At 40.4% G+C, this 27,696-nt stretch overlaps 1 protein-coding gene across 5 annotated transcripts in view; it reads right to left on the bottom strand.

Moving 5' to 3' along the window:
* PATJ (PATJ crumbs cell polarity complex component) overlaps positions 1-27,696 on the bottom strand; it is a 434,245-nt gene that overhangs the window by 119,289 nt on the left and 287,260 nt on the right. For all 5 annotated transcript variants that reach the window (XM_033225088.1, XM_033225091.1, XM_033225090.1 and 2 more), the window contains exon 30: positions 10,067-10,139. In XM_033225088.1, coding sequence (XP_033080979.1) covers positions 10,067-10,139 — 73 coding nt within the window. The remainder of the gene's footprint in view (positions 1-10,066; positions 10,140-27,696) is intronic.

Here is a 27,696-nt window from a genome sequence, read left to right as displayed (position 1 = left end):
TCAAATTTTTTCAGATTTTGGAATATTTGAATTATACTTACCAGCTGAGCATCCCAAAACCAAAATGAAAAATCTGAAATCCAGAATGCTTCAATGGGCATTTCTTTGGAGCATCATGTTAGTGCTCAACAAGTTTCAGATTTTAGAGCATTTCTAACTTCAAATTTGGGATGCTCAACCTGTAACTTAACTTGTTTTTAAAGTGCAGATAAAATACCAGATTAAAAATACTACCCTATAAGTTTGCTTTAAAAGATTAATGAGTTAATATGTAAAATATCTATTTGCATAACACCAGATACAGTTAACTTTTGTTTCAAGCTTTTAAATATAATTTACTATTTTCTTTTCTTTCTTTTTTTTTTTTTTTTTGAGACGGAGTCTTGCTCTGTCACCCAGGCTAGAGTGCAGTGGCATGATCTCGGCTCACTGCAACTTCTGTCTCCTGGGTTCAAGCGATTCTCCTGCCTCAGCCTCCTGAGTAGCTGGGATTACAGGTGCCCACCACCACGCCTAGCTAATTTTTGTATTTTTAGTAGAGACAGGGTTTCACCATGTTGGTCAGGCTGGGCTCAAACTCCTGACTGCAGGTGATTCACCCACCTCAGCCTCCCAGAGTACTGGGATTACAGGCATGAGCCACCATGCCTGGCCTTTTCTTTCTTTCTCTGTTTCCATGTGAATTTGACAGAGCTGTTTCTAGCTTTTTGTTGAAGCAGACTCTTTATTCTTGCACTATCTCATATAGTCTTCCTAATAACCTGCTATGGGTATGTACCACCATGATCCCAATTCATAAATGAGGATAATGATACATTTTAAATAACTTGCTAAACAACTCCAGGTAGCAAAAGGTAGATCCAAGAGTCAAAGCTGGGAAAGGGTCATGCTAGGCCCTCAATAAATGATGCTCTCATTTCTCTCTCATTCTTCCTTTTCAGTATTGAGTGTTGACAACTGATCTTACAGAAGATAAGACTCACAATCTTTCAAAAAATTATTGTTAATAGACCATGGATTTTTTAAAACATGTCTTAGCATTTTTTAAATCAGAAAATTGCATTAGATAGAACATCCTCTTCTCAGTGAATTTTGGATAATCAACGAGTTACCATGTAAAATAAACATACCCAAGTTAATACATCTTGAAAACATACAGATTTTCAGCATTTTTGACAGTGGTAATGTAAGTTTTAGAAACAGAAATTCTGAACAAATGAATTACTCTTTAAAAATCAGTATTTATGGAAAACTTGTAATGTCCAAATGCCTTAGTGTGTCTAGTTCTGCAAGCTGTGGGAGCCCCTGAAGAAGGCCTGGCGAGGTTATGGTGGCCAAGTGGAGCTTTGAGATAGTCAACGTTGGGCCGGATGTGGTGGCTCATACCTATAATCTCAGCACTTTGGGAGGCTGAGGCAGGTGGATCACCAAGTCAGGAGTTCACGTGACCAAGATAGTGAAACCCTGTCTCTACTAAAAATACAAAAAAATTAGCAGGCGAGGTGGTGGGTGCTTGTAACTCCAGATACTCAAGAGGCTGAGGCAGGAGAATCCCTTGCACCCGGGAGGTGGAGGTTGCGGTGAGCTGATATCATGCCACTGCATTCCAGCCTGGGCGACAGAGAGAGACTTTGTCTCAAAAAAAAAAAAAAAAAATAGCCAATGTTTGTAACTGCAGCACATTAGACTGTCGAACAAGCCCACAGGTTCCGTTAGTAACCCTGCAAATGGCCACCACCTCTGGTCTCAGATGACAGAGATTCTCACCTGAAGAGGGGTCAGCTGAAACCATTCATCTAATTATGCACATGTCTCCTTAGGGAAAGGAAAGTGTTCCTTAAATAAATTAGAGGAATCTTTACTTTTATATTTCTCAGCAATATGCATATTGAAGATGAGATATTCTTGGTCTTTATAAAATGAATACTAAAGTAGAGGAGAAAACAGCTGTTTAAGGGATGCGTCAACTTGTAAAATTTAAGAAAACATGGGCAAAGCAGTCTAGGTTCCAAATAGTCTATGCATCCTTTAAGATGTGAATAGAAACAAAAAATGTCCTCTATGTTTACACCACATCCCACACTTAGAAACTAGAGGATCAAATGAAGCAGAATTTATCATTCAAAGCCAGGTCTCAAATGCCACTTGTTCCATTGTATCTTTTCCTTCTTAGCTGGGGGACATGTCTCCTTCCTCTAAATTCTAACATTCTACTTGAACCTCCTCTGTCACTTAACATTCATCTCTTTCGTATCCTAATTATGTATGTGCAGAACTGATCTCCCTGATGGGACTGAAAGGTCCTTGAATTGAGCATCTGGGCCTCATGCATTCCCATTGCCTGATTCATTTTTCACACTAGGTCTGTTTTACTTCAAATTCCATACTCCTTTTAACGGTACTACGTCTCCCCTCTTTTCTTCTTAGTCTGAGATGACTCCAGAGGAGGGTTTGAAGTCCAAAACTAGATGGAGTTGGGAGTCAGGCAAAAAGGAAGTTGGAATTGAGGGAGGATAGCAATAAAACATTTACTTTCTAGGAGAGCTAAAGTTTGTAACAGTTTAATGTTTACATTAATGTTACATCACAAGGAGAGCTAAAGTTGTAATGTTTATGCTAAAATGAGGTACAGAACACAACAATGTGGATCCCTTCCTTCCTCCCTCCCTCTTTCTTTTCTTTTTTTTTTTTTCTTTTCTTTCTCTTCTCTCTCCTTCCTTCCTTTCTTCCTTCCTCTTTTTTCCTTTTCCTCCTTCCTCTCTTCTCTTTTCCTTTTCCTCTTTCCTTCCTTTCTTTTCCTTTTCCTCCTTCCTTCCTTTCCCTCCCTCCCTCCCTCCCTCCCTCCCTCCCTCCTTCCTTCCTTTCTTCCTTTTTCTTCACCATCTCACTCTGTCACCCAGGCTGGAGTGCAGTGGCATGATCACAGCTCACTGTAGCCTCGACCTCTTGGGCTCAGGTGATCCTCCCACCTCACACTCCCAAGTAGCTGGGACTACATGTGTGCACCACCACGCCTGGGTAATTTTTTGCATTTTTTTTAGAGACGAGGTTTCACCATGTTGCCTTGTCTGGTCTTGAATTCCTGAGCTCAAGCACTCCTCCCACCATAGCCTCCCAAAGTGCTAGGATTACAGGCGTGAGTCCCAGTGCCTGGCCATAACAATGTGGATTCTGCTCTGAGAACAGAATGGCTCATGAGGTAAGGAGTCTTCAAAATACCAAACTCACCAGGAGCTTGGAAAATAGCAAACAGTCTGAGATGGGAAGGGGAAAACAGGTCAGCAGCATGATTTCTAAGGCACAAGTGAATTAGAGTGGTTTGAGGACCATCTGGCTGACAGATGGTGGCCAGCTGACACCCAAGATGACTCAGCTAATCCGGATGGCTGGGTGTTCCTGTCATCTCTTGCTGATCTTCAAACCACCTGTCCAAAGCTGTCTGCTCAGTCAAGCGACTTAAGGAGAACGACCTCTCCCCATGAGACCACAGTCAGTGGATTCCACAGTGAATTATGTTTTGTAGATGAACAAACAGAAAAGGCAAGACTTGTAAGGTCTGTGGATCGACCCCCACTGAGGTTAGTCTTTTTCAGACCTTCGGGAAGTTCCAAATTCCTTCCCCTGGGCTCTCCCAAAATCTTCCACATAAGTGATTACAGAAGCGATAACCCTTATTATTTTAAACTCTCTGTTTTTTTTTTTTTTTTTATACTCAGCATTTGTCTACAGTTTTCTTCAAACTGAACAGTGAAATCTTGATAGCAAGAATGCTATTTTATTTGAGAGTAGACTTTCAATAAAAGTTAAATTCGTTAAGGATGTTATTGTGGATTGAAAAACCATTTCCTTTTTTTTTTTTTTTGAGATGGAGTTTCACTCTTGTTGCCCAGGCTGGAGTGCAATGGCACCATCTCAGCTCACTGCAACCTCTGCCTCCCAGGTTCAAGTGATTCTCCTGCCTCAGCCTCCCGAATAGCCGGGATGACAGGCATGCGCCACCATACCTGGCTAATTTTGTATTTTTAGTAGAGATGGGGTTTCTCCATGGTGGTCAGGCTGGTCTCAAACTCCCGACCTCAGGTGATCTGCCTGCCTTGGCCTCCCAAAGTGCTGAGATTACAGGCATGAGCCACCACACCCGGCCAAAAAAAATTTCTAATTAGATAAATGTTCAGTAGTCTTGTTCCCTACCCTGTTTTCTCATTTAACATAACAAGAGTATACTAGTATATACAACTGTTTTCCTTTTCATTGATTTAAAATGATATTAAGCAAAGTAAATTTAAAAAAAATAGCAATTATAACTCCCTAATAGGACTGAAAGTTTTTTTAAAAATAAAACTTATGTTTAGTGCAAATTTTGTCAATCCCATATTTTCTTCCTTTTTTTTTTTTTGAGACTGAGTCTCACTCTGTCGCCCAGGCTGGTGTACAGTGGTATGATCTCGGTTCACTGCAACCTCTGCCTCCTGGGTTCAAGCGATTCTCTAGCCTCAGCCTCCCGAGTAGCTGAGATTACAGGTGTGTGCCACCACACCCAGCTAATTTTTATATATTTTTAGTAGAGATGGGGTTTTGCCATGTTGGCCAGACTGGTCTTGAACTCCTGACCTCAGATGATCCACCCGCCTTGGCCTCCCAGAGTGTTGGGATTACAGGCGTGAGCCACCATGCCTGGCCCATTCCCATAATTTCTAAATCCAATGTTCTTTTAGAAAACACACAAAATAATTTTAGTCTCATTGCCAACCTAAATTCACAAATATTTCTTTCTGCAAAGCCTTGTTTACCTGATGGGACAAACTGAATTTCTTTCTTCTAACCCCAAACATGAGCTTATTTACTAGGCTGCTCAGAATTCTAGAAAAGCCAGGCACAATTAAAATAAAATGGAAATTATGCTAATGGAACTCCCTATGTGATCAACCTCCATGATCTTTATGAGGCCCGTTGCATCTCAGTTAGTACTTAAAAAAGCACAACTTCTAAGAAAACAAAAAGGAGGTCCTTGTTTGTATGAAGATATTCTAAAAGATTTAGGCTGTCCTGTCAATAAATGGAATAAATATGTCAGAACACAAGTTATTTGAGCCCTCAGTACCTCTTACTAGACAACAGCAATGGCTTCTTAATTGGGTTTCCCTCTTCAAGACGTCTTTAACATTGCTATTAGACTAATCTTCCTGGAGTACAGCCTTGATCAAATTGTTTCATTGTTCAAAACGCCTTCAACGGTTCCAAAACCAAAGAATGAAATGCAGACCCTCTGGGATTTAAATGTGGAATCTAAAAAGTTAAACTCATAGAAACAGAGTAGTGGTGGTGACCAGGGGCTGGTGGAAGGGGTGGAGGTGGAAGAGATGTTGGTCAGAGGATGCAAAATTTCAGTTAGAGTAATAAGTTCTAGAGATATAGTGTACAACAGGGTGACCAGAGTTAATAACAATGTATAACAATGTATTGTATTCTTGAAAATCTCTAAGAAAGTAGATTTCAACTGTTCTCACCACAAAAATAAGTATGTGAGGAAATACATATGTTAATTATCTCAATTTAGCCATTCTACAACATACACATATTTCAAAACATCATGTTGGCCAGGTGCAGTGGCTCAATCCTATAATTCCAGCACTTTTGAGGGGCTGAGGTAGAAGGATCTCTCGAGCCCAGCAGATGGGGCATAGGCAACATAGTGAGATTCTGTTTCTGGTGCGTGCCTATAGTCCTAGCTGTTCAGGAGGCTGAGGCAGGAAGATTGTTTGAGCCTGGGGGTCGAGGATGCAGTGAGCTGAGATCATGCCACTGCACTCCAGCCTGGCAACAGAGCCAGATCCTGTCTCAAAAATTAACCCCCACAAACCAAAACCAAACAAAAAAAGCCATCACGTTGTATATGATATATACAATTTTTATGTATCCATTTAGTTTTTAAAAGGAAAAAAATCCTATTTTGTATGTAACTATTAAAAATGGAAGATGCTGGAGCCTGGGAGTTCAACTAGAGGGCTGTGATAATATAAGTGCAATCACAACAAAAATGAGGTCTTACCATGTGCCAGGAATAGTGCTAAGCCTTTTAAAAACATTACTTAATACTTCTAACAAGTCCATAGAATTAATTATTATTATCAAACCCATTTTAAACGTGAGGAATTGAAGTTTATAAAGCGTAACTGGCTCAAGTTCACTCTGCTAGTAAATGGTAGAATACTGATTAAGACTTGGCTCTGTCTGACATCCAAGCTTATATTCACATTGCTATGCTGTAGAATTGCACCAATGGTATTATAATTACCACAAGTACTGCATCATAATCCCTTATAAATATATATAGCTGTAGGGATAAAATATTTTTACACCTGGCCCTCATAACTACCCTTTGACATAGGCAGGGGAGGCTATTAACCTGGCTTTACAGAAAAAGACAGACTTTGGGAGGTTAACCGCCTCTACCAAGGTTATATGCCCACAGGTAATTAGTAGAGCCAAAACCAAAACCCACATCGTCAGACTTCTTGCTCAATGTTTTATTAGCACTCTTGCTTAGTCTACTAGCGCAGAACTGCATGAAACAATTTTGTTCTCTGCGAAACCCTTCAGGTCTAGAGCACTGACACATAATAAGAGCTCAATGACCCCAGTCTCAGTAGCTCACACCTGTAATCCCAGCACTTTGGGAGGCTGAGGTGGGAGGACTGCTTGAAGTCAGGAGTTCAAGATCAGCCTAGGCAACATGGCGAGATCCTGTCTCTACAAAAAATTTAAAAATTAGCCAAGCATGATGGTATGTGCCTATAGTCCCAGCTACTTGGGAGGCTGAGGCAGGAGGATTGCTTGAGCTCAGGAGTTTGAGGCTGCAGTGAGCCATGATAGCACCACAGAACTCTAGCCTGCGCTACAGAACAAGATCTTGTCTTTTTATTTAAAAAAATAGCTCAATAAGCATTTGCTGAATAAAGAAATACATATGAGATACGATTAGCATATAATAAAACTGTTACTTAATAATGCTGAATTATTCTTACCAGGTCTAATTTAATAACGATATGGCTCTATTTCATCTATCTGGTTATGATTTAAATGGGCTGTCTCTTTTAGCCATATGCTGGATACGAGTTATGCTTTAGTACTCACGAGAAACATCTAAGGGGGAAAAAGATATATACTAAGAGGGTCCACATAGGCAAACGGGAAAGAAAGAGAAAGTGGTCAGGAAACCAAAGAATATGTGTACTCTTCACACACCACCCACAGGAGGGGTGGCATTCATCATTTGGTAGCAGTTTCTAGAGCCAATAGTCCAGAGCAGAACTAAAAAGCCCTCTCCAGAATATAATCAAATTGTGATGGTTCAATAGAAACATAACCCTCATAGCATATGCTATTAGAGAAAGGGATTTATTATTTATTTATACATTTAAATGCCTAATGTGATTTCATTTTTTTTGAAAATGAAATACAAATAATGGCACACAAATTTGATTAAGATATGTGATAATGTTCTTGAAACTTAAGGCTGGCATTATTTATACTTTACATATTTTTTACATATTAGCCTGCTTTATTTTACATACTAGCTTGTACTTCTTATTTTACATACTAGCCTGCTTGTTTTAAAAATAAAATCAGTCTTCTACATTTTCAGAACAGCTATTCTTTGAAAGACTCTAGTAAATAGTACCACAGCTATCCAGTTGCTCAAGCCAAAAACCTAGGTTTATCCATGATTCTCTACTTCCCCTCAGCTCTCTTGTTTAATTAATCAAGTTTGACTCAACCTCCAAAATATCAAGAATGTGCTCACTTTTCATTGCTTCCAATACCAACACTTCATCCAAGCCACATTAGGGCCTCACTGGGGCTTTTGCCTTTTAGCATATTACTTTTACCTTCCTACCAACCCATTCCCTACCTAGCCGCTGTGGGAGATGAGAATATGCCAGTCTGAAAAGGAAGGATCGTTGAGCTGAAGGCAATTAGGAAGAAGCAGATGCAGGAAAACCTTCTGCTCTCCCTCTATTTGTCTAAAAGCAGGACATAGATATATAAAGACAAAAGATATCTGCCTCCCTCTGAATCAGGGAGAACAAAGGTTAAACCCTGAAGACAAACAGAATGCTTATCCCCGGAGATGGCACCAGGGGAATCTACATAAGCAAGCTATACCAACTAGCCTTTATCTGCCAGTTGTTTGCCTTCCCTCAAGTTGCCACCCCTAGAGACAAAGTCCTCTTCCTTTTTCTTGTCACTTCTCTAAACATTTACCATTTTTGTTGAAGATGCTATTTAAGCTAGAATTTAAATCTATCTCATTGAGAACTACTCATTCCCTGGGTGTTTGCCATGTATATAAGAAATAAGAAATACATATGTCATTAAACTGCTGTTTGTTTTGCTCTTGTTAATCTATCTTTTGTTACAAGGGTCCATTCCAACTGAGAACCTATGAGGGTTGAAGAAAAAAGTTATTTTTCTTCCCCTAAATAGCCAAGTGGTTCCTTTAAAACTATGTATCAGGTCACATCACTCCCCTGTTCAAATCCTTCCAGTGCCTTCTTCTGCATATAGAATAAAACCCAAACTTCTAACTCTGACTTACACAGCCTTTCTCTCCCTCTTCTCATATTCCACTGCTCTTCCAGCTCCTAATATGCTTCCAGCCATATTCCTCAAACATGCCCCAGCTCATTCTCACCTGAGAGCTATTTCTGTCCACTCAGCAGGGAAGGCTCCTCCCTCTTATTTTTGAATGTCTGGTTTTTTCTTTTAATTTTTATCTTATTTAAATTTTACCTAGCCCAAGTGTAACTAAGTACTCCCATTTTTCTAAGAGATAATTCTTTTTTTTCTCTCTCTTTTTTCCTCATTACCCCAGTTTCCCATTTCCTACTTAGCCCTTTAGAAATGCAAACAGGCCGGGCGCGGTGGCTCAAGCCTGTAATCCCAGCACTTTGGGAGGCCGAGATGGGCGGATCACAAGGTCAGGAGATCGAGACCATCCTGGCTAATACGGTGAAACCCCGTCTCTACTAAAGAATACAAAAAACTAGCCGGGCGACGAGGCGGGCGCCTGTAGTCCCAGCTACTTGGGAGGCGGAGGCAGGACAATGGCGTGAACCCGGGAGGCGGAGCTTGCAGTGGGCTGAGATCCGGCCACCGCACTCCAGCCTGGGCGACAGAGCCAGACTCCGTCTCAAAAAAAAAAAAAAAAAAAAAAGAAATGCAAACATAGGGTCATGCCTGTAATCCCAGCACTTTTGGGAGGCCCAGGCAGGGGGATCATCTGATCACCCCAGCCCAGAACCCTGAACACCTGTTGAAAGAATAAAAATAATGTGTATTGTACAATCACATTTTTATTAAAAGGGACACTATATATAGCTATTTATGGTTACTGTAGAAATAAAGGAAAAAGTATGAAAAGATACTGAATAGTGAACATTAACTTCCTTAGGGAGGTAGTGAAAGACAAATTAAGATTTCTTTGAATAACCCTGCACTATTTAATTAGTAACAATAAGTATGCATTTCTTCTTGGAGTTAAAAAATAATTCAATAAATATCAAATGAGAAGAGAAGGAATATTCCCTCAGCTGGGGAGACAAACTGATTACACAGTTCTATCTCTATCTACTCCAGAAGCTGACCAATATTACAGCAATCTTGTTATACTAGTAATTTCTCCATTCACAGATGAAAGTAATTATTTAAAGGCACCTTGATCACAGGTATTAAAGTATTTCAAAACCATAAAGAAAGGGGTACAATTCAGTCATAAACAAAGAGAATTTTCTTGTAAATTCTGAAATGCCCAATTAGAACAAAATTATATATTTAGAGGAGACCTTGAGCAACTCTGAGGAAGGTAATACTTATATGGTTAGGTTCTAATATATTTACTAAAAAACTGCTTTATAATCAATACCTCAATACTTTCTACTTTGGTCAGGGAAATTTTCCATGAGTTTGGAATATCAAATAATGAATATCAAAAATGTCAGATTTGGGGAAAATGCTAATGACAAACCCATATAATATACTAAGAGCTAATTAGAAACAACCTTACCTCAATAGAAGATGGAGAACTTGATGGCACTGGAAAGGGAGTAACGGCCATCTGATTGACTGCATCCTCGTTTCTGTGAAATGTTAAAATAGGCAGAATCAGTACACAGTAAATGCTAAGTTCCTGGCTCAAATTATAAATACTTCCTAAGTTCTCAGTTGAAAATGCACACACAGCATCATAGAATTAAATAAATATATATATATAAATATATATAGCTTCCATATATATAGCTTCCAACCATGCAAAGTTACTATGCACAAAAAAAGATGTACTGCTCAAGGGATACTAAGATGCAATTATTAGTGACAAGGAGCGATGATGCTAGGAGTTACTCAAATCCCATTTAGTAAGTCAGGTGCTGCAAAGGATAAGTTTGGAAAGGCTTTGGCTCTTTCAGCACTGTGGAGTATAAATTTTTCAAATGGCCATGTGCAACCTTTAGGCCCCATTAATGTCTGCAGCGTTTTGTTCTTTGAACTGGAAAGGATCCCAGCCTCCTCACGTGGCTTCTAACTTTGTTTTGCAAATGAAGGATGATGGGGTATCTACAATAGGGCTGCAAGGTGGAGTGTGAGGAGGAGTGACTGATGGGGAGGGCAGAGCTCCAGACAGAAAATGCTTTGTGGTTAGGTGAATTCTCCTCCTCCTCATCCCAATGGAGTAGAGTAGATGGCAGCTGAAACCTCATCACCAGGGTGACAGGCATACAACTCCTACAATACTGGTTCTGATGATTTGGACCTATTTCCACCACATTACTAGCAAATGGTTGGCAGTGGTCTGTGGGAGATAATGACTATCCTTTATAGTCATTATACCCATTATGATGCACAACGAACATAATTATCTCAAGATTTATGTGAAGTTTGCTTTTATGTTTCACAATATAAACCAAGGAAGCTCACAAAAAACGCTTCCTGCTGATATGCAAAGTTCTTAGACTGTTCACAGATTTCTCTCCATATGACCCATGTATATAGAACAGCTACTGCCTGACTTGGGAGGGCATTCAAAATCCAACCCCACTGTATGCTTTAGTTTTCACCAATTGGATTATGAGACCATTCTTCCCTTGGTGATTTAATTATGTCACTGCCTTTTCTTGAAATGCCTTTCTTTCTCTTTTTTCTTCCCTTTCCTCCCTCCCTCCCTTCCTTCCTTTCTTCTTCTTCTTCTTCTTCTTCTTTTTTTTTTTTTTTTTTTGAGATGGAGTCTTACTCTGTCACCTAGGCTGGAGTGCAATGGCACAATCTCAGCTCACTGCAGCCTCCACCTCCTGGGTTCAGTCGATTCTCCTGCCTCAGCCTCTGGAGTAGCTGGGATTACAGGCATGTACCACCACACCCGGCTAATTTTTGCATTCTTTATTTAATTTATACCCCACCCATCCTTCCCCTCCAATGTGAGTTCAATGACCTTTAACTAGGTGAATTATTCCCTTCCCTTAAATTCAAAGACTATTCTATATATCGTTGTCTTCCAAATTCACATATTTAGCCCAAATCTTTTGAGCTTAGGACTAGGACCTGTGTACCCAGCTCTTACTTTATATCTCCACTAGATGTCTTACAAGCATCTCAAATAAAATAGAGCTTTTTTATCTCACTTAGTCACCATATGGTTCCACAGCCAATTCTCTTCACCAGAGTAAACGTCAACAACATCTGTCCAGTTGTTCAACCAGGAACCAGGGGTCATTCTTGAAAATTCTCTTCCCTCAACTGTACTTCCAACCAGCAAGTCTCATGGATTTTACCTTCAACACGTATCTTGGATCTTTCCACTTCTTTCCATCCTATCCTATCTATAAGCCATCATCATTTCTCACCTGCATGTAAGAGCAACTCAGTTACATCCTCTCTCCAACCCATTCTCCACTCAGCAAAGTTATTATGATTCTAACACATAAAACTGATTATATTTCTAACCCCTTCTTATGGCTTCTTAATGCACTTAGGATCAAGCTCAAAGTCGATAAGGAAGCTCAGAGGTCCCAGCCCCCATCTCTGGCCCCCTCTAGTGCTTCTTCCCCTTGCTCACTTATGCCCCAGTCCAGCTGCACAGACTTTCTTTCCACTTCTTAGCTGAGCCAAGATCTACCCACCTCAGGGTCTTCTCTTACCCTACTCTCTTCTGCTCTGCTTCACAAATACTTTGGCTGATTTACTCCTATTTCTTCTTCATAGCTCATCATAAATGTCATTTCCTAAAACAAGCCTTCCAGGCTTCTTAATATGCTCATAGCACCCTCCACAATGATTGCTGTTATAGGTCTGTTTCTTTCATATTTTACCTAACTGATTTGTGTGCACATTTGCTCCAAATCTGAATTTCTCTCCGGATGGGAAACATTCCAAGGACAGGACTCATGTCCATCCTACTCCCTACGACACTATCTAGGGGTAACATAGTGCCTGGCAAGTGTTTGTGCTTAACACAGTCATTGAAAAAAAAAAATGAATGAATGGTGGGGTGGGTTGGGGTGGGATGTAAGGACAACTCTCTTCAACAAGGAGACAGAAAGGTAGGAGTCTCAGTTCCAGCCCAGTCACTAACTAACAGAGGGACTTTGGGGAAATCACTTTTCAGAGTCTAAGTTTCTAGATCCCTTAAGTAAGTAGCTTAACTATAAGAATCCTAAACTGGTTAAATTTTTTGTGGAATGAAACACAGCATAAATAAAAACATGAAGTCTAGGTGCCATTTCAAGCTCTATGCTTCTTGGATTCTTAGACTATCTAGGCGTGAACCAAACCAAAGCAAATGGGAGAAAAACTACAACTATAAAGTGACATAGCGTATCAAGCACATCTCTGTTTTTTCTGACTGCATTTCAGGTGCCTTGAGCAAACACTATTATGTTAAGAGATGGCTTGGCTATTGTTTTTCAGTGAGTACAATCCATTCCTCAGCAGTTTGCTCACATATAGAAAAAGAAATCCGTCACTTGTGGGTAAAGAACAACATTTTCCCAGTGGTAATTCTGTTTCCCACTCAATCTCTCCCATTGAACAACACAATAAAGCTCAGCTTAGGGCCGAAAGCTAACAGGCCATGTCTGCTCTAGATCTGGAACTCACAGTGCAGAGTATACTTGGCAGTAATTAAATAGATGACTTTTCATATCTCTTTCAAAGGTTACCAGCATTAAAAATATGGCTGTACATGAATTCTTATTGAGAGATCATGATGAACTGAACCAAGTTAGCTCAAATTGGCCAAGTTATCCCTTTACAATTTAATGATTTTTTCACAAATTAGTATGACTTTAATGGCCTTTAAAGTCCATATTAAATTTTTTTAACCTTACATAATAAAAACCAACAATTACTCTCACTGAAAAGAAGAAAGCTGCTATAAGAAGTTACAGTTCATAATCCTTTATAATCCACTTAATAAAGTGGTCACATCCCTCAGCATCAAGCCATGGAGAGCTGACATAGCTGCAATTTTCAAGAGAAAAGTAGGAAAAGGGCAACCAAAGAAGAGAAGGCATTTATACTTCAGACAAGCAGTGGGGCCTGAATGACATCTGGAGAACCTCTGAGCCCTCATATCCTATGATTCTCATAAGTAATTAAATCTGTTTGCTTTATAATTAAACTTTTTTTTTTTTTTTTTTGAGACAGTGTCTCTCTCTCTCTCGCCCAGGCTAGAGTGCAGTAGCGCGATCTCGGCTCACTGCAGCCTCCACCTCCCAGGTTCAAGTGACTCTCGTGCCTCAGCCACCTGAGTAGCTGGGACTACAGGTGTGTGCCACCATGTGCAGCTAATTTTGGTATTTTCAGTAGAGCTGGCGTATCACCATGTTGGCCAGGCTGGTCTTGAGCTCCTGGGCTCAAGTGATCTGCCTGCCTCGGCCTCCCAAAGTGCTGGGATTACAGGTGTGAGCCATCAAGCCAGGTGAAACTTTCCTTTTTTTTTTTTTTTTTTTTTTTGAGACGGAGTCTAGCTCTGTCTCCCAGGCTGGACTGCAGTGGCCGGATCTCAGCTCACTGCAAGCTCCGCCTCCTGGGTTTCCGCCATTCTCCTGCCTCAGCCTCCCGAGTAACTGGGACTACAGGCGCCCACCACCTCGCCTGGCTAGTTTTTTTTGTATTTTTTAGTAGAGACGGGGTTTCACCGTGTTAGCCAGGATGGTCTCGATCTCCTGACCTCGTGATCCGCTCGTCTCGGCCTCCCAAAGTGCTGGGATTACAGGCTTGAGCCACCGTGCCCGGCCTGAAACTTTCCTTTCCACATAATTAGCCTAAGTTTCTTAGGCCCCAGTGCCTCAAAGAGAACACAGTCAGGAACTGTAATTATTTGTGGGTGTTTTTATAATTATCTTTAAGAGCTGCTGGGAGAGAGATAATGGACTTCTCCCACAGATAAGCATGAGACCCGTTTTCCAGAGCACGGAACACTGCATGTGTGTTCTCATTGCTGTACTTGCCATACTCTGTTCAAATTACTTGTGCTGGTTTTTCTCCCACTCTGAGCACAAGGATGAGATCTTATTACTTCATATCCTCAGCTTGTAGTGTGGGACCTGGCAGGGAGTAGGTGTACTGTTATGTAAATGTCTGTTGAACAAAAGTGATCTTAATAAGACAGGGAAAAGAAACCAGAATTACTGAAACCACCCTGTGCTTTCTGAGCCGTTTCCATGAGTTAGTGAGGCCGTGCTGCCTGTAGTCAGCCAGCCATCAGTATTTACCACATGTAAGGGCCATTTCTTGGGGTGTCCACCCAGCTCACAGTGATTCCTTGGATGGGCCATAATGTCTACACTAGGTACTAATAGCCCTGCCCTCAACCAGATTGGATAAAGGGGGCAGACATCTGCCTCAGTTTGGGGCAATCAGATTCTCTCTCCCAGAGGTTTAACATTTGGAAGAGACATATAAAGATCAGGAGTGCAATGTCAAGACCACCAATGGAAATGCTCAAGGAAAAACAGGGGTTCAGAACTCCCTTTTGCCGATATCTCTAGAGCTGCCCTGGGTCCATCTCTGGAGCCTTATTGTATGGATCTTTTTCTAAGAGTCCATGAGGCATCTGGACTCTCACAATACATTCTCCTTTTAGTTTAAGCTGGCTGGTGGTTACTTTGATTGGTTGAAACTCAACTATATAGCTTTGATTTTATTTTGAATATATACATGTCTTTATTTAACAAATATTTATGCTATGTACACAAAAATGGATAAAATGGATTAAAAATGGATAAAAGATGATTCTTGCCTTTGATGATATTAGCATCATTTACTTAGTTGTAAACAAACAACTAAGTAAACAAACAACTGCAATTGTAGCATTAATACCTGATCTGGTTTGGCTATGTCCCCACCCGAAATCTCATCTTGAATTGTAGTCCCCCAAATCCCCACATGTCAAAGGAGAGACCAGGTGGAGGTAATTGAATCATGGGGCAATTTCCCCCATGCTGTTCTTGTAATAGTGAGTGAGTTCTTAGGAGAGCTGACGGTTTTATAAAAAGTGTGTGGTAGTTCCTCCTGCATTCATTCTCCTTCCTGCTGCCTTGTGAAGAAGGTGCTTTGCTTCCCCTTGCACCGTGATTATAAGTTTCTTGAGGCCTCCCCAACCACGCTGAACTGTAAGTCAGTTAAATCTCTTTCCTTTATAAATTATCCAATCTCAGATAGTATTTGCATAGCAGTGTGAGCCAGACTAATACACTACTCAAGGGATCTCAATTTAGTTTTTCTCCAAAAGTATGCTAAGAATACCTCTAATTCAGCTTCTTGTTTGTAGAATATATTTGTATTTGTGGAAAACGCACATTCTGGATCTGATTTGTTTTGTTATAAAAATGAAACTCACATTGGTAAAAATCATGTAACTTGTGTTAGACAAAAAGCTAAGTCTCCCAAGATTCCTGCCCCCAGTTTACAGACAAATTTCACTTCCATAATGAGATGATATGATAAGTCATAGCTGACTATAAGATAAAGGGAGATTATTAGTTTGGGCCTGATCTAATCATACAAGCAAAGCCCTTCAAATCTGGAGATTTCACTTAGAACCTCAGTATCCTAAAGCCTTAAATTAGTAGGTTGACTTAAATGAATTCTAACCTGATTAAACTCTTTGTAGAATGCCTAGAGGTCACAGACAGGAAGTCAGAGATTGGAAGCACCATTGCTTGCTTCAGGATGGAGGGGGCTTCCTGATAAGGACTGTGGGGGACCTCTAGGAGCTGACAGCAGCCCCCACCTGAGAACCAGCAAGAAAATAGAGAATGAGCCTGGAAGCGACTTTCTCCCCAAAGCCTCCAGATGAGACCTCAGCCTGGCCAATGCCTGACTTGAGCTTAGTAATACCCTGGGCAGAGAATTGAGCCACGGCTTGTCATGCCAGCATTCTGACCTACACAACTGTGAGCCAATAAACGGGTATTGTTTTCTGCCATTCAATTTGGGTGATTTGTTACACGGCAAGAGAAAATTAATACATGACACAAATTTTGATTTGGAAAACATGGTCACCGGAAATATAACTAGAAACATAACATTTGACTGCTTACCAGATACCACTGTTCAAAATGCTTTACATACATTAACTCATTTAACCTTCATAACAAGTCTACATCTTAGTTAGAATTATTTTTTTTCATTTTCTCTTGGTTTTACAGAAAGGTTAAGCAACCTGACCAAAGTCACACAGCTTATAAATCACAATGCTGATAAATAGCAGAGCTGAGGTTCAAAAACAGCAGTCTGGTTTCAAAACCTACTCTTAAATACTATACTACAGTGTTTCCCATTTTAATAGTCTATCCAGAGCCACAGATGTCTCCTTCTCTCATATACGCAAGTTAAGATCCCTAGGTGGGTCTAGGCTATTAAATTTTGGGCTATTACTTTTTAAATTATTTAATACATTTCCTTGGGGTAAAAATACATGCACGGTTCTAAGCCTGCTCACTGTATCAACTGCAGTCTGTCCACATTTCATATGTAGGTTCTGGGTGTTTTATCTATTAACATGTTACCCATCCCTTATAGAGATATAATGACTAAAAAAGGCTTTAAAATTTCATTTTGTGTGATGGGGCAGGTATAGTGGTGAATATTGCAGTAGAGTGTAATTTCCTCAGTACTATTCTGGGATAGTTATTAGGGCTGTTCATAAATCCTCTAGCTTCAACTTTTCTTCCTCTTCAAAGGTGAACCAGTGCTTGATTAGCTACGTTTCCTTTTTCTGCATTGGTGATCATGGAAACAAATGGTGAGAAGGCACCTCTGCTGCCTGGCTACGTGAATGACTATGGTTAACAGAGGGCTCCTTACTGAGCCCTGATAGGTATGTAACATGAGAAAGAAATAAACATTTGTTTATTTCTTTGTTGTCTTAAGCCATGAGTTTTGGGGTTGTTTGTTACTGAAGCATAACTGTGTCTACCCTGAGTCTAACATGCTCTATACAAGTTTATTCTATAATAATTTTTTAAAAGCCACATTTATACCTTATTCATAGTAACCAAAAACTGGAAACAACCCAAATGTTCACCAACAGGAGAATGATCATCAAATTTTTGTATATTCATAGAATGAAGTATTACTCTGTGATTAAAGGAATAAACATAACATGGATAAATCTCAAAAACGTTATGTTAATGAAAGAAACCAGACACAAAAGAATAAATGCTGTTTGATTCTATTTACATTAAGTTTAAGAACAGTTGAAACTAACCTATAGTGACAGAAATCAGGAAGCAGGTGGCTCTTGGGGGAAGGAGAGATTGACTGTAAAGGGACACCAGCAATCTTTCAGAGGTGAATGAATAGTCTATTATTTTTGTTTTGTGTGGAGGTTACACAGGTGTATGCAATTATCAAAACTCAACAGACTTAAGACATAAAGTCTATTGCACTGAGTATAAATTATACTCCAACTAAAAAATAAATCCATGATAATGTGTAGTACAAGACAACTACGTTAGCTTGGAAATGAATATAAGCAAAGGCACAGACAGACCAAAGCAAAGGTATGGATTCTATCACTGATAAGATATAAGTAAGATACAAAACAACATAAAACCCTGGTTTCTCAAGCTTTAAAACTGGGATAATGTCTAATATTAATAGAATTGTTAGGAGATAATGTAAACATCAAAGCACCAAAGCATACTAATAGAAGTAAATATTTAATGTTTTATGGCTTTGTCATGTTAAATCTCAAATGCTTAAACTTCCAGGTGCTACATCCTTGGTTACTATTAATTCATTCAGCCATCAATCCAAAAATTTAAAACATCACTGAGTCTAATGCTTTGACTCTAAAGGCTTTATTCTTCTTTTTTCTTTTAATCCCATAGTTTCCATCCTAATTCATGTCGTTTTCATGTTGCCTGGTCTATGACAACAGTATCCCTACTTGTTTTCTTGTTCTGCTTTCTCTGCATCTGAATCCATCCAAATTGTGAAAACTACCCCCTGGAACCGAGCCTGAAAATAACCCAACATCAATGAGTTCCCTCTATGGATGTTTGTTTTGCCTGATGTATAGTTACTTATTTGCATGTCTTTGTAGTTGCTGGAGAACTTCTTACTTAACTGTGTGACCTTATACAGCATATGACATACAGGAGGTGCTCAGTAAATCGTGAATTGCTGATGCCATTTGGACTCAATTCTTTCCTATGTAAGTCTACCTAGCTAGCATTAAATATTAACTAACTCTTGCTGTACCCATTTCTCCAACAGCAATCTCTTGCTCCTTTGAATTTCTAAACTGCTTATGTGGCTTGTCTCAGTAACTTCATTCTATTCTTCTCAGAGCATTTCACTGTATTTTTGGATGCACATACATGTCATATACAGCAATTGGTTGATATAATGTATTTTTTCTTTATGCCTCAAAGGTGTAACCATAATTCAAACTATAATAAGGGATTTCATTAACATGTTATTTGATAGCCCTCGACTAATTCCTTAGGATAAATATGGGATACTCTAATATAAACTCAAAAAGAACACTGTAAATTGTTGCGGAAATAAAAATTAATGGTCATGAGGAGAACATACTCATGCTTCAGGGAAACACAACAAGTCCATGGTGACAATTTATGAATGATGAAAAATAAGACATCTAATGTAATGGGCAGTGTGTGTATATTTGTAGAATGCCATAACTTTATCAGGATATGAGATATTCCTAAGAAGCATTTCTACCTCTTCTAAAAGCAAGAAAGTGTGTTTCATCTTAAAATTCACAGGGAATTTTAAGGGACTCCAAATATCCAAAACAATCTTGAAAAAGAAAAAGTTGAAGGTCTTACCTTTCCTTGATGTTCAAACCTACTGCAAAGCTATGGTAATCAAAATAGTGTGGTACTGGCATAAAGATCGACATATTAACCTATAGAATAGGACAGACAGCCAAGAAATAAATGTTTGTATACATGTATGTATGTATGTATGTATGTATGTATTTTGAGACAGGATCTCACTCTGTTACCCAGGCTGGAGTGCAGTGACATGATCATAGCTCATTGTAGACTTGAAGCCTCAAATTCCCAGGCTCAAGCAAACCTCCTACCTCAGCCTTCTGAGTAGCTGGGACTACAGGTACAGGCTACCATTTCTGGCTTTTTTTTTTTTTTCCAAACACAGTCTCCCTCTGTTGCCCAGGCAGCAGTATGAGTGACGTGATCATGGCTCACTGCAGCCTTGACCTTCCAGGCTAGAGCAATCCTCACACCTCAGATTCCCAAGTAGCTGGGACCACAGGTGGGTGCCACCACACTGGGCTAATTTTCTTTTTGAATTTTAGTAGAGATGAGGTCTCGCTCTGTTGCCCAGTCTGGTCTTGAATTCCTGAGCTCAAGCAATCCTCCCACCTCAGCCTCCCAAAATGCTGGGATGACAGGCGTGAGCCATCACACCTACCCTGTATATAATTCAGTGATTTTCAACTAGAACCCCAAGACCATTCAGTGGGGGAATGGATGATCTTTTCAACAAATGGTGCTGGAAAAACTGGATATCTACATGTAAAAGAATGAAGTCTTCTGGGTGAAGGTTACACAGATGGGGTGCATCTGTAATCCTAGCTACTCAAAAGGCTGAGATGGGAGGATGGCTTAAGCCCAGGAGTTTGAGGCCAAATTGTGCTATGATCATGCCTGTGAAGAGCCACTACTCTCCAGCCTGAGCAACATAGATCCTCAACTCTAAGAGAGGGGAAAAAAAGAAGTCATAGCCTTCCTTTACACCATATATGAAAATAAACTCAAAATGAATCAAGGGCTTAATATAAGAGCTAAAACTATAAAACTCTTAGATGAAAACATAGGGATGAAATGCTTTGTGACATTGGATTTGACAATAATTTCTTGAATACAACACCAAAAGCGCAGGCAACAACAACAATAGACAAATTTGACATCAAAATAAAAAACCTTGGGGGCGGAGCAAGATGGCCGAATAGGAACAGCTCCAGTCTCCAACTCCCAGTGCGAGTGACACAGAAGACCGGTGATTTCTGCATTTTCAACTGAGGTACTGGGGTCATCTCTCTAGGGAGTGCCGGACAATCGGTGCTGGTCAGCTGCTGCAGCCTGACCAGCGTGAGCTGAAGCAGGGCGAGGCATCGCCTCACCTGGAAGCGCAAGGGGGAAGGAAATCCATTTTCCTAGCCAGGGGAACTGAGACACACAACACCTGGAAAATCGGGTAACTCCCACCCCAGTACTGCGCTTTAAGGAAACAGGCACACAAGGAGAATATATCCCACACCTGGCCGGGAGGGTCCCACGCCCACGGAGCCTCCCTCACTGCTAACACAGCAGTCTGCAGCGATCTATCCGCAAGGCAGCAGCGAGGCTGGGGGAGGGGCGCCCGCCATTGCTGAGGCTTAAGTAGGTAAACAAAGCCGCTGGGAAGCTCGAACTGGGTGGAGCTCATAGCAGCTCAAGGAAACCTGCCTGTCTCTGTAGACTCCACCTCTGGGGACAGCCCACAGCTGAGGTCCAATAGGGGAAGCAGCGGGGGCCGGTGCAGAGGCAAACGACTCTGACAGCTTTGGGGAGAGCCGTGGATCTCCCAACGCGGAGGTTGAGATCTGAGAACGGACAGACTGCCTGCTCAGGTGGGTCCCTGACCCCTGAGTAGCCTAGCTGGGAGACATCCCCCACTAGGGGCAGTCTGACACCCCACACCTCACAGGGTGGAGTCATCCCCGAGAGGAAACTTCCAAAGGAAGAATCAGACAGGTACACTCGCTGTTCAGCAATATTCTATCTTCGGCAACCTCTGCTGCTGATACCCAGGCAAACAGGGTCTGGAGTGGACCTCAAGCAATCTCCAACAGACCAACAGACAGTCCTTCTGACTGTCAGACGGAAAACTATCAAACAGGAAGGACACCTATACCAAAACCCCATCAGTACGTCACCGTCATCAAAGACCAGAGACAGATAAAACCACAAAGATGGGGAAGAAGCAGGGCAGAAAAGCTGGAAATTCAAAAAATAAGAGCGCATCTCCCCCTGCAAAGGAGCGCAGCCCATCGCCAGCAACGGATCAAAGCTGGTCAGAGAATGACTTTGACGAGATGAGAGAAGAAGGCTTCAGCCCATCAAACTTCTCAGAGCTAAAGGAGGAATTACGTACCCAGTGCAAAGAAACTAAAAATCTTGAAAAAAGAGTGGAAGAATTGACAGCTAGACTAATTAATGCAGAGAAGATCATAAACGAAATGACAGAGATGAAAACCATGACACAAGAAATACGTGACAAATGCACAAGCTTCAGTAACCGACTCGATCAACTGGAAGAAAGAGTATCAGCGATTGAGGATCAAATGAATAAAATGAAGCGAGAAGAGAAACCAAAAGAAAAAAGAAGAAAAAGAAATGAACAAAGCCTGCAAGAAGTATGGGATTATGTAAAAAGACCAAATCTACGTCTGATTGGGGTGCCTGAAAGTGAGGGGGAAAATGGAACCAAGTTGGAAAACACTCTTCAGGATATCATCCAGGAGAACTTCCCCAACCTAGTAGGGCAGGCCAACATTCAAATTCAGGAAATACAGAGAACGCCACAAAGATACTCCTCCAGAAGAGCAACTCCAAGACACATAATTGCCAGATTCACCAAAGTTGAAATGAAGGAAAAAATCTTAAGGGCAGCCAGAGAGAAAGGTCGGGTTACCCACAAAGGGAAGCCCATCAGACTAACAGCAGATCTCTCGGCAGAAACTCTACAAGCCAGAAGAGAGTGGGGGCCAATATTCAACGTTCTTAAAGAAAAGAATTTTCAACCCAGAATTTCATATCCAGCCAAACTAAGTTTCATCAGTGAAGGAGAAATAAAATCCTTTACAGATAAGCAAATGCTTAGAGATTTTGTCACCACCAGGCCTGCCTTACAAGAGACCCTGAAGGAAGCACTAAACATGGAAAGGAACAACCGGTACCAGCCATTGCAAAAACATGCCAAAATGTAAAGACCATCGAGGCTAGGAAGAAACTGCATCAACTAACGAGCAAAATAACCAGTTAATATCATAATGACAGGATCAAGTTCACACATAACAATATTAACCTTAAATGTAAATGGACTAAATGCTCCAATTAAAAGACACAGACTGGCAAACTGGATAAAGAGTCAAGACCCATCAGTCTGCTGTATTCAGGAGACCCATCTCACATGCAGAGACATACATAGGCTCAAAATAAAGGGATGGAGGAAGATCTACCAAGCAAATGGAGAACAAAAAAAAGCAGGGGTTGCAATCCTAGTCTCTGATAAAACAGACTTTAAACCATCAAAGATCAAAAGAGACAAAGAAGGCCATTACATAATGGTAAAGGGATCAATTCAACAGGAAGAGCTAACTCTCCTAAATATATGCACCCAATACAGGAGCACCCAGATTCATAAAGCAAGTCCTTAGAGACCTACAAAGAGACTTAGACTCCCATACAATAATAATGGGAGATTTCAACACTCCACTGTCAACATTAGACAGATCAACGAGACAGAAAGTTAACAAGGATATCCAGGAATTGAACTCATCTCTGCACCAAGCGGACCTAATAGACATCTATAGAACTCTCCACCCCAAATCAACAGAATATACATTCTTCTCAGCACCACATCGCACTTATTCCAAAATTGACCACATAATTGGAAGTAAAGCACTCCTCAGCAAATGTACAAGAACAGAAATTATAACAAACTGTCTCTCAGACCACAGTGCAATCAAACTAGAACTCAGGACTAAGAAACTCAATCAAAACTGCTCAACTACATGGAAACTGAACAACCTGCTCCTGAATGACTACTGGGTACATAACGAAATGAAAGCAGAAATAAAGATGTTCTTTGAAACCAATGAGAACAAAGATACAACATACCAGAATCTCTGGGACACATTTAAAGCAGTGTGTAGAGGGAAATTTATAGCACTAAATGCCCACAAGAGAAAGCAGGAAAGATCTAAAATTGACACTTTAACATCACAATTAAAAGAACTAGAGAGGCAAGAGCAAACACATTCAAAAGCTAGCAGAAGGCAAGAAATAACTAAGATCAGAGCAGAACTGAAGGAGATAGAGTCACAAAAAACCCTCCAAAAAATCAGTGAATCCAGGAGTTGGTTTTTTGAAAAGATCAACAAAATTGACAGACCGCTAGCAAGACTAATAAAGAAGAAAAGAGAGAGGAATCAAATAGACGCAATAAAAAATGATAAAGGGGATATCACCACCAACCCCACAGAAATACAAACAACCATCAGAGAATACTATAAATGCCTCTACGCAAATCAACTAGAAAATCTAGAAGAAATGGATAATTTCCTGGACACTTACACTCTCCCAAGACTGAACCAGGAAGAAGTTGAATCCCTGAATAGACCAATAGCAGGCTCTGAAATTGAGGCAACAATTAATAGCCTACCCACGAAAAAAAGTCCAGGACCAGATGGATTCACAGCTGAATTCTACCAGAGGTACAAGGAGGAGCTGGTACCATTCCTTCTGAAACTATTCCAATCAACAGAAAAAGAGGGAATCCTCCCTAACTCATTTTATGAGGCCAACATGATTGTATATTTAGAAAACCCCATTGTCTCAGCCCAAAATCTCCTTAAGCTGATAAGCAACTTCAGCAAAGTATCAGGATACAAAATTAATGTGCAAAAATCCCAAGCATTCTATACACCAGTAACAGACAAGCAGAGAGCCAAATCAGGAATCAACTTCCATTCACAATGCTTCAAAGAGAATAAAATACCTAGGAATCCAGCTTACAAGGGATGTAAAGGACCTCTTCAAGGAGAACTACAAACCACTGCTCAGTGAAATCAAAGAGGACACAAACAAATGGAAGAACATACCATGCTCATGGATAGGAAGAATGAATATCGTGAAAATGGCCATACTGCCCAAGGTTATTTATAGATTCAATGCCATCCCCATCAAGCTACCAATGACTTTCTTCACAGAATTGGAAAAAACTGCTTTAAAGTTCATATGGAACCAAAAAAGAGCCTGCATTGCCAAGACAATCCTAGGTCAAAAGGACAAAGCTGGAGGCGTCACGCTACCTGACTTCAAACTATACTACAAGGCTACAGTAACCAAAACAGCATGGTACTGGTACCACAACAGAGAATAGACCAATGGAACAGAACAGAGTCCTCAGAATAATACCACACATCTACAGCCATCTGATCTTTGACAAACCTGACAAAAACAAGAAATGGGGAAAGGATTCCTTATTTAATAAATGGTGCTGGGAAAATTGGCTAGCCATAAGTAGAAAGCTGAAACTGGATCCTTTCCTTACCCCTTATACGAAAATTAATTCAAGATGGATTAGAGACTTAAATGTTAGACCTAATACCATAAAAACCCTAGAAGAAAATCTAGGTAGTACCATTCAGGACATAGGCATGGGCAAGGACTTCATGTCTAAAACACCAAAAGCAACGGCAGCAAAAGCCAAAATTGACAAATGGGATCTAATTAAACTAAAGAGCTTTTGCACAGCAAAAGAAACTACCATCAGAGTGAACAGGCAACCTACAGAATGGGAGAAAATTTTTGCAACCTACTCATCTGACAAGGGCTAATATCCAGAATCTACAAAGAACTCAAACAAATATACAAGAAAAAAACAACAACCCCATCAAAAAGTGGGGAAAGGATATGAACAGACATTTCTCAAAAGAAGACATCCATACAGCCAACAGACACATGAAAAAATGCTCGTCATCACTCGCCATCAGAGAAATGCAAATCAAAACCACAATGAGATACCATCTCACACCAGTTAGAATGGCAATCATTAAGAAGTCAGGAAACAATAGATGTTGGAGAGGATGTGGAGAAATAGGAACACTTTTACACTGTTGGTGGATTGTAAACTAGTTCAACCATTATGGAAAACAGTATGGCGATTCCTCAAGGATCTAGAACTAGATGTACCATATGACCCAGCCATCCCACTACTGGGTATATACCCAAAGGATTATAAATTACTCTACTACAAAGACACATGCACACATATGTTTATTGCGGCACTATTCACAATAGCAAAGACTTGGATTCAACCCAAATGTCCATCTGTGACAGACTGGATTAAGAAAATGTGGCACATATACACCATGGAATACTATGCAGCCATAAAAAAGGATGAGTTTGTGTCCTTTGTAGGGACATGGATGCAGCTGGAAACCATCGTTCTTAGCAAACTATCACAAGAAGAGAAAACCAACCACCACATGTTCTCACTCATAGGTGGGAACTGAACAATGAGATCACTTGGACTCGGGAAGGGGAACATCACACACTGGGGCCTATCAGGGGGAGGGGGGAGGAGGGAGGGATTGCATTGGGGAGTTATACATGATATAAACGTTATGCACATGTACCCTAGAACTTAAAGTATAATAAAAATAAAAAAATAAATAATAAAAAAAATAAAGACATCACATTGTACCCTGTAAATATATACAATTACTTGTCATTAAAAATAAAAGTTTAGGCCGGGCGCGGTGGCTCAAGCCTGTAATCCCAGCACTTAGGGAGGCCGAGACGGGCGGATCACGAGGTCAGGAGACCGAGACCATCCTGGCTAACATGATGAAACCCCGTCTCTACTAAAAAATACAAAAAACTAGCCGGGCGAAGTGGTGGGCGCCTGTAGTCCCAGCTACTCGGGAGGCTGAGGCAGGAGAATGGCATAAACCCGGGAGGCAGAGCTTGCAGTGAGCTGAGATCCGGCCACTGCACTCCAGCCTGGGCGACAGAGCGAGACTCCGTCTCAAAAAAAAAAAAATAGGCCGGGCGCGGTGGCTCAAGCCTGTAATCCCAGCACTTTGGGAGGCCGAGACGGGCGGATCACGAGGTCAGGAGATCGAGACCATCCTAGCTAATACGGCGAAACCCCGTCTCTACTAAAAAATGCAAAAAACTAGCCGGGCGACGAGGCGGGCGCCTGTAGTCCCAGCTACTCGGGAGGCTGAGGCAGGAGAATGGCGTGAACCCGGGAGGCGGAGCTTGCAGTGAGCTGAGAGCCGGCCACTGCACTCCAGCCTGGGCGGCAGAGCAAGACTCCGTCTCAAAAAAAAAAAAATAAATAAAATAAAAAATAAAAAAAAAAATAAAAAAGAAAATAAATAAATAAATAAAAGTTTAAATAAAAAACATTAAAAATGAGCATTTAAAAATATTAATTCATTTAGAATAACAATAATTTCTAATGAAAAAGTATATTTAACAGAACCAAAAATTTGTGTCAAGAATGGCATTGTTTTATGTTTGCAAATCTCTTTAATGTCTAACTGAATAAAGGATGACTGAATTCTCATAAAAAAAAAAAAAACCTTGTGTATATCAAAGGACACAATCAACAGAGTGAAAAGGCAATTTATGAAATAGGAGAAAATATTTGCAAATCATATATCTGACAAGTGGTTAATATCTAGAATATGTAAAGACTCCCATAATTCAACAACAGCAAAACAAACAACCTCATTTAAAAAATGGGCAAGGGACTTGAATAGACATTTCTATAAAGAAAACACATAAAACGTCAGTAAGCACATGAAAAGATAATATCACTAATTCATCAGGGAAGTGCAAATCAGGCACATCAAAATCACAATGAGATACCACCTCACACTCATTAGAATGGATACCATCCAAAAAAACAACAAAAAAAGAGGAATGTTGGCAAGGTCATGAAGAAATTAAAACCTGTGTACGTTGTTGGTAGGGATGTAAAATGGTACAGCAACTATGGAAAACAGTATGGAGGTTCCTCAGAAAATTAAAAATAGATTAACTGTAGGATTCAGGAATTCCATTTGTGTGGTATATATCCAAAAGAATTGAAAGCAGCGTCTGGAAGAGATATCTGTATATCCGTGTTCATAGCAGCATTATTTACAGCCACCAAAAGGTGGAAGCAACTCAAGTACCTATCAATGGATGCGTGGACAAACAAACACGGCACAGACATAAAATGGAACATTATTCAGCCTTAAAAAGGTAAGAAATTCTAGCACATGCTGTGACATGAATGAACATCGAAAATATATGCTAAGTGAAATATACCAGTCACAGAAGGACAAACACTGCATGAGTCCACTTATGTGAGGTACCT

The sequence above is a fragment of the Trachypithecus francoisi genome, unplaced genomic scaffold (genome assembly GCF_009764315.1).
Source record: "Trachypithecus francoisi isolate TF-2019V2 unplaced genomic scaffold, Tfra_2.0 Lachesis_group12, whole genome shotgun sequence".
Taxonomy (NCBI): domain Eukaryota; kingdom Metazoa; phylum Chordata; class Mammalia; order Primates; family Cercopithecidae; genus Trachypithecus; species Trachypithecus francoisi.
This window is presented reverse-complemented; position numbering and strand designations above follow the sequence as displayed.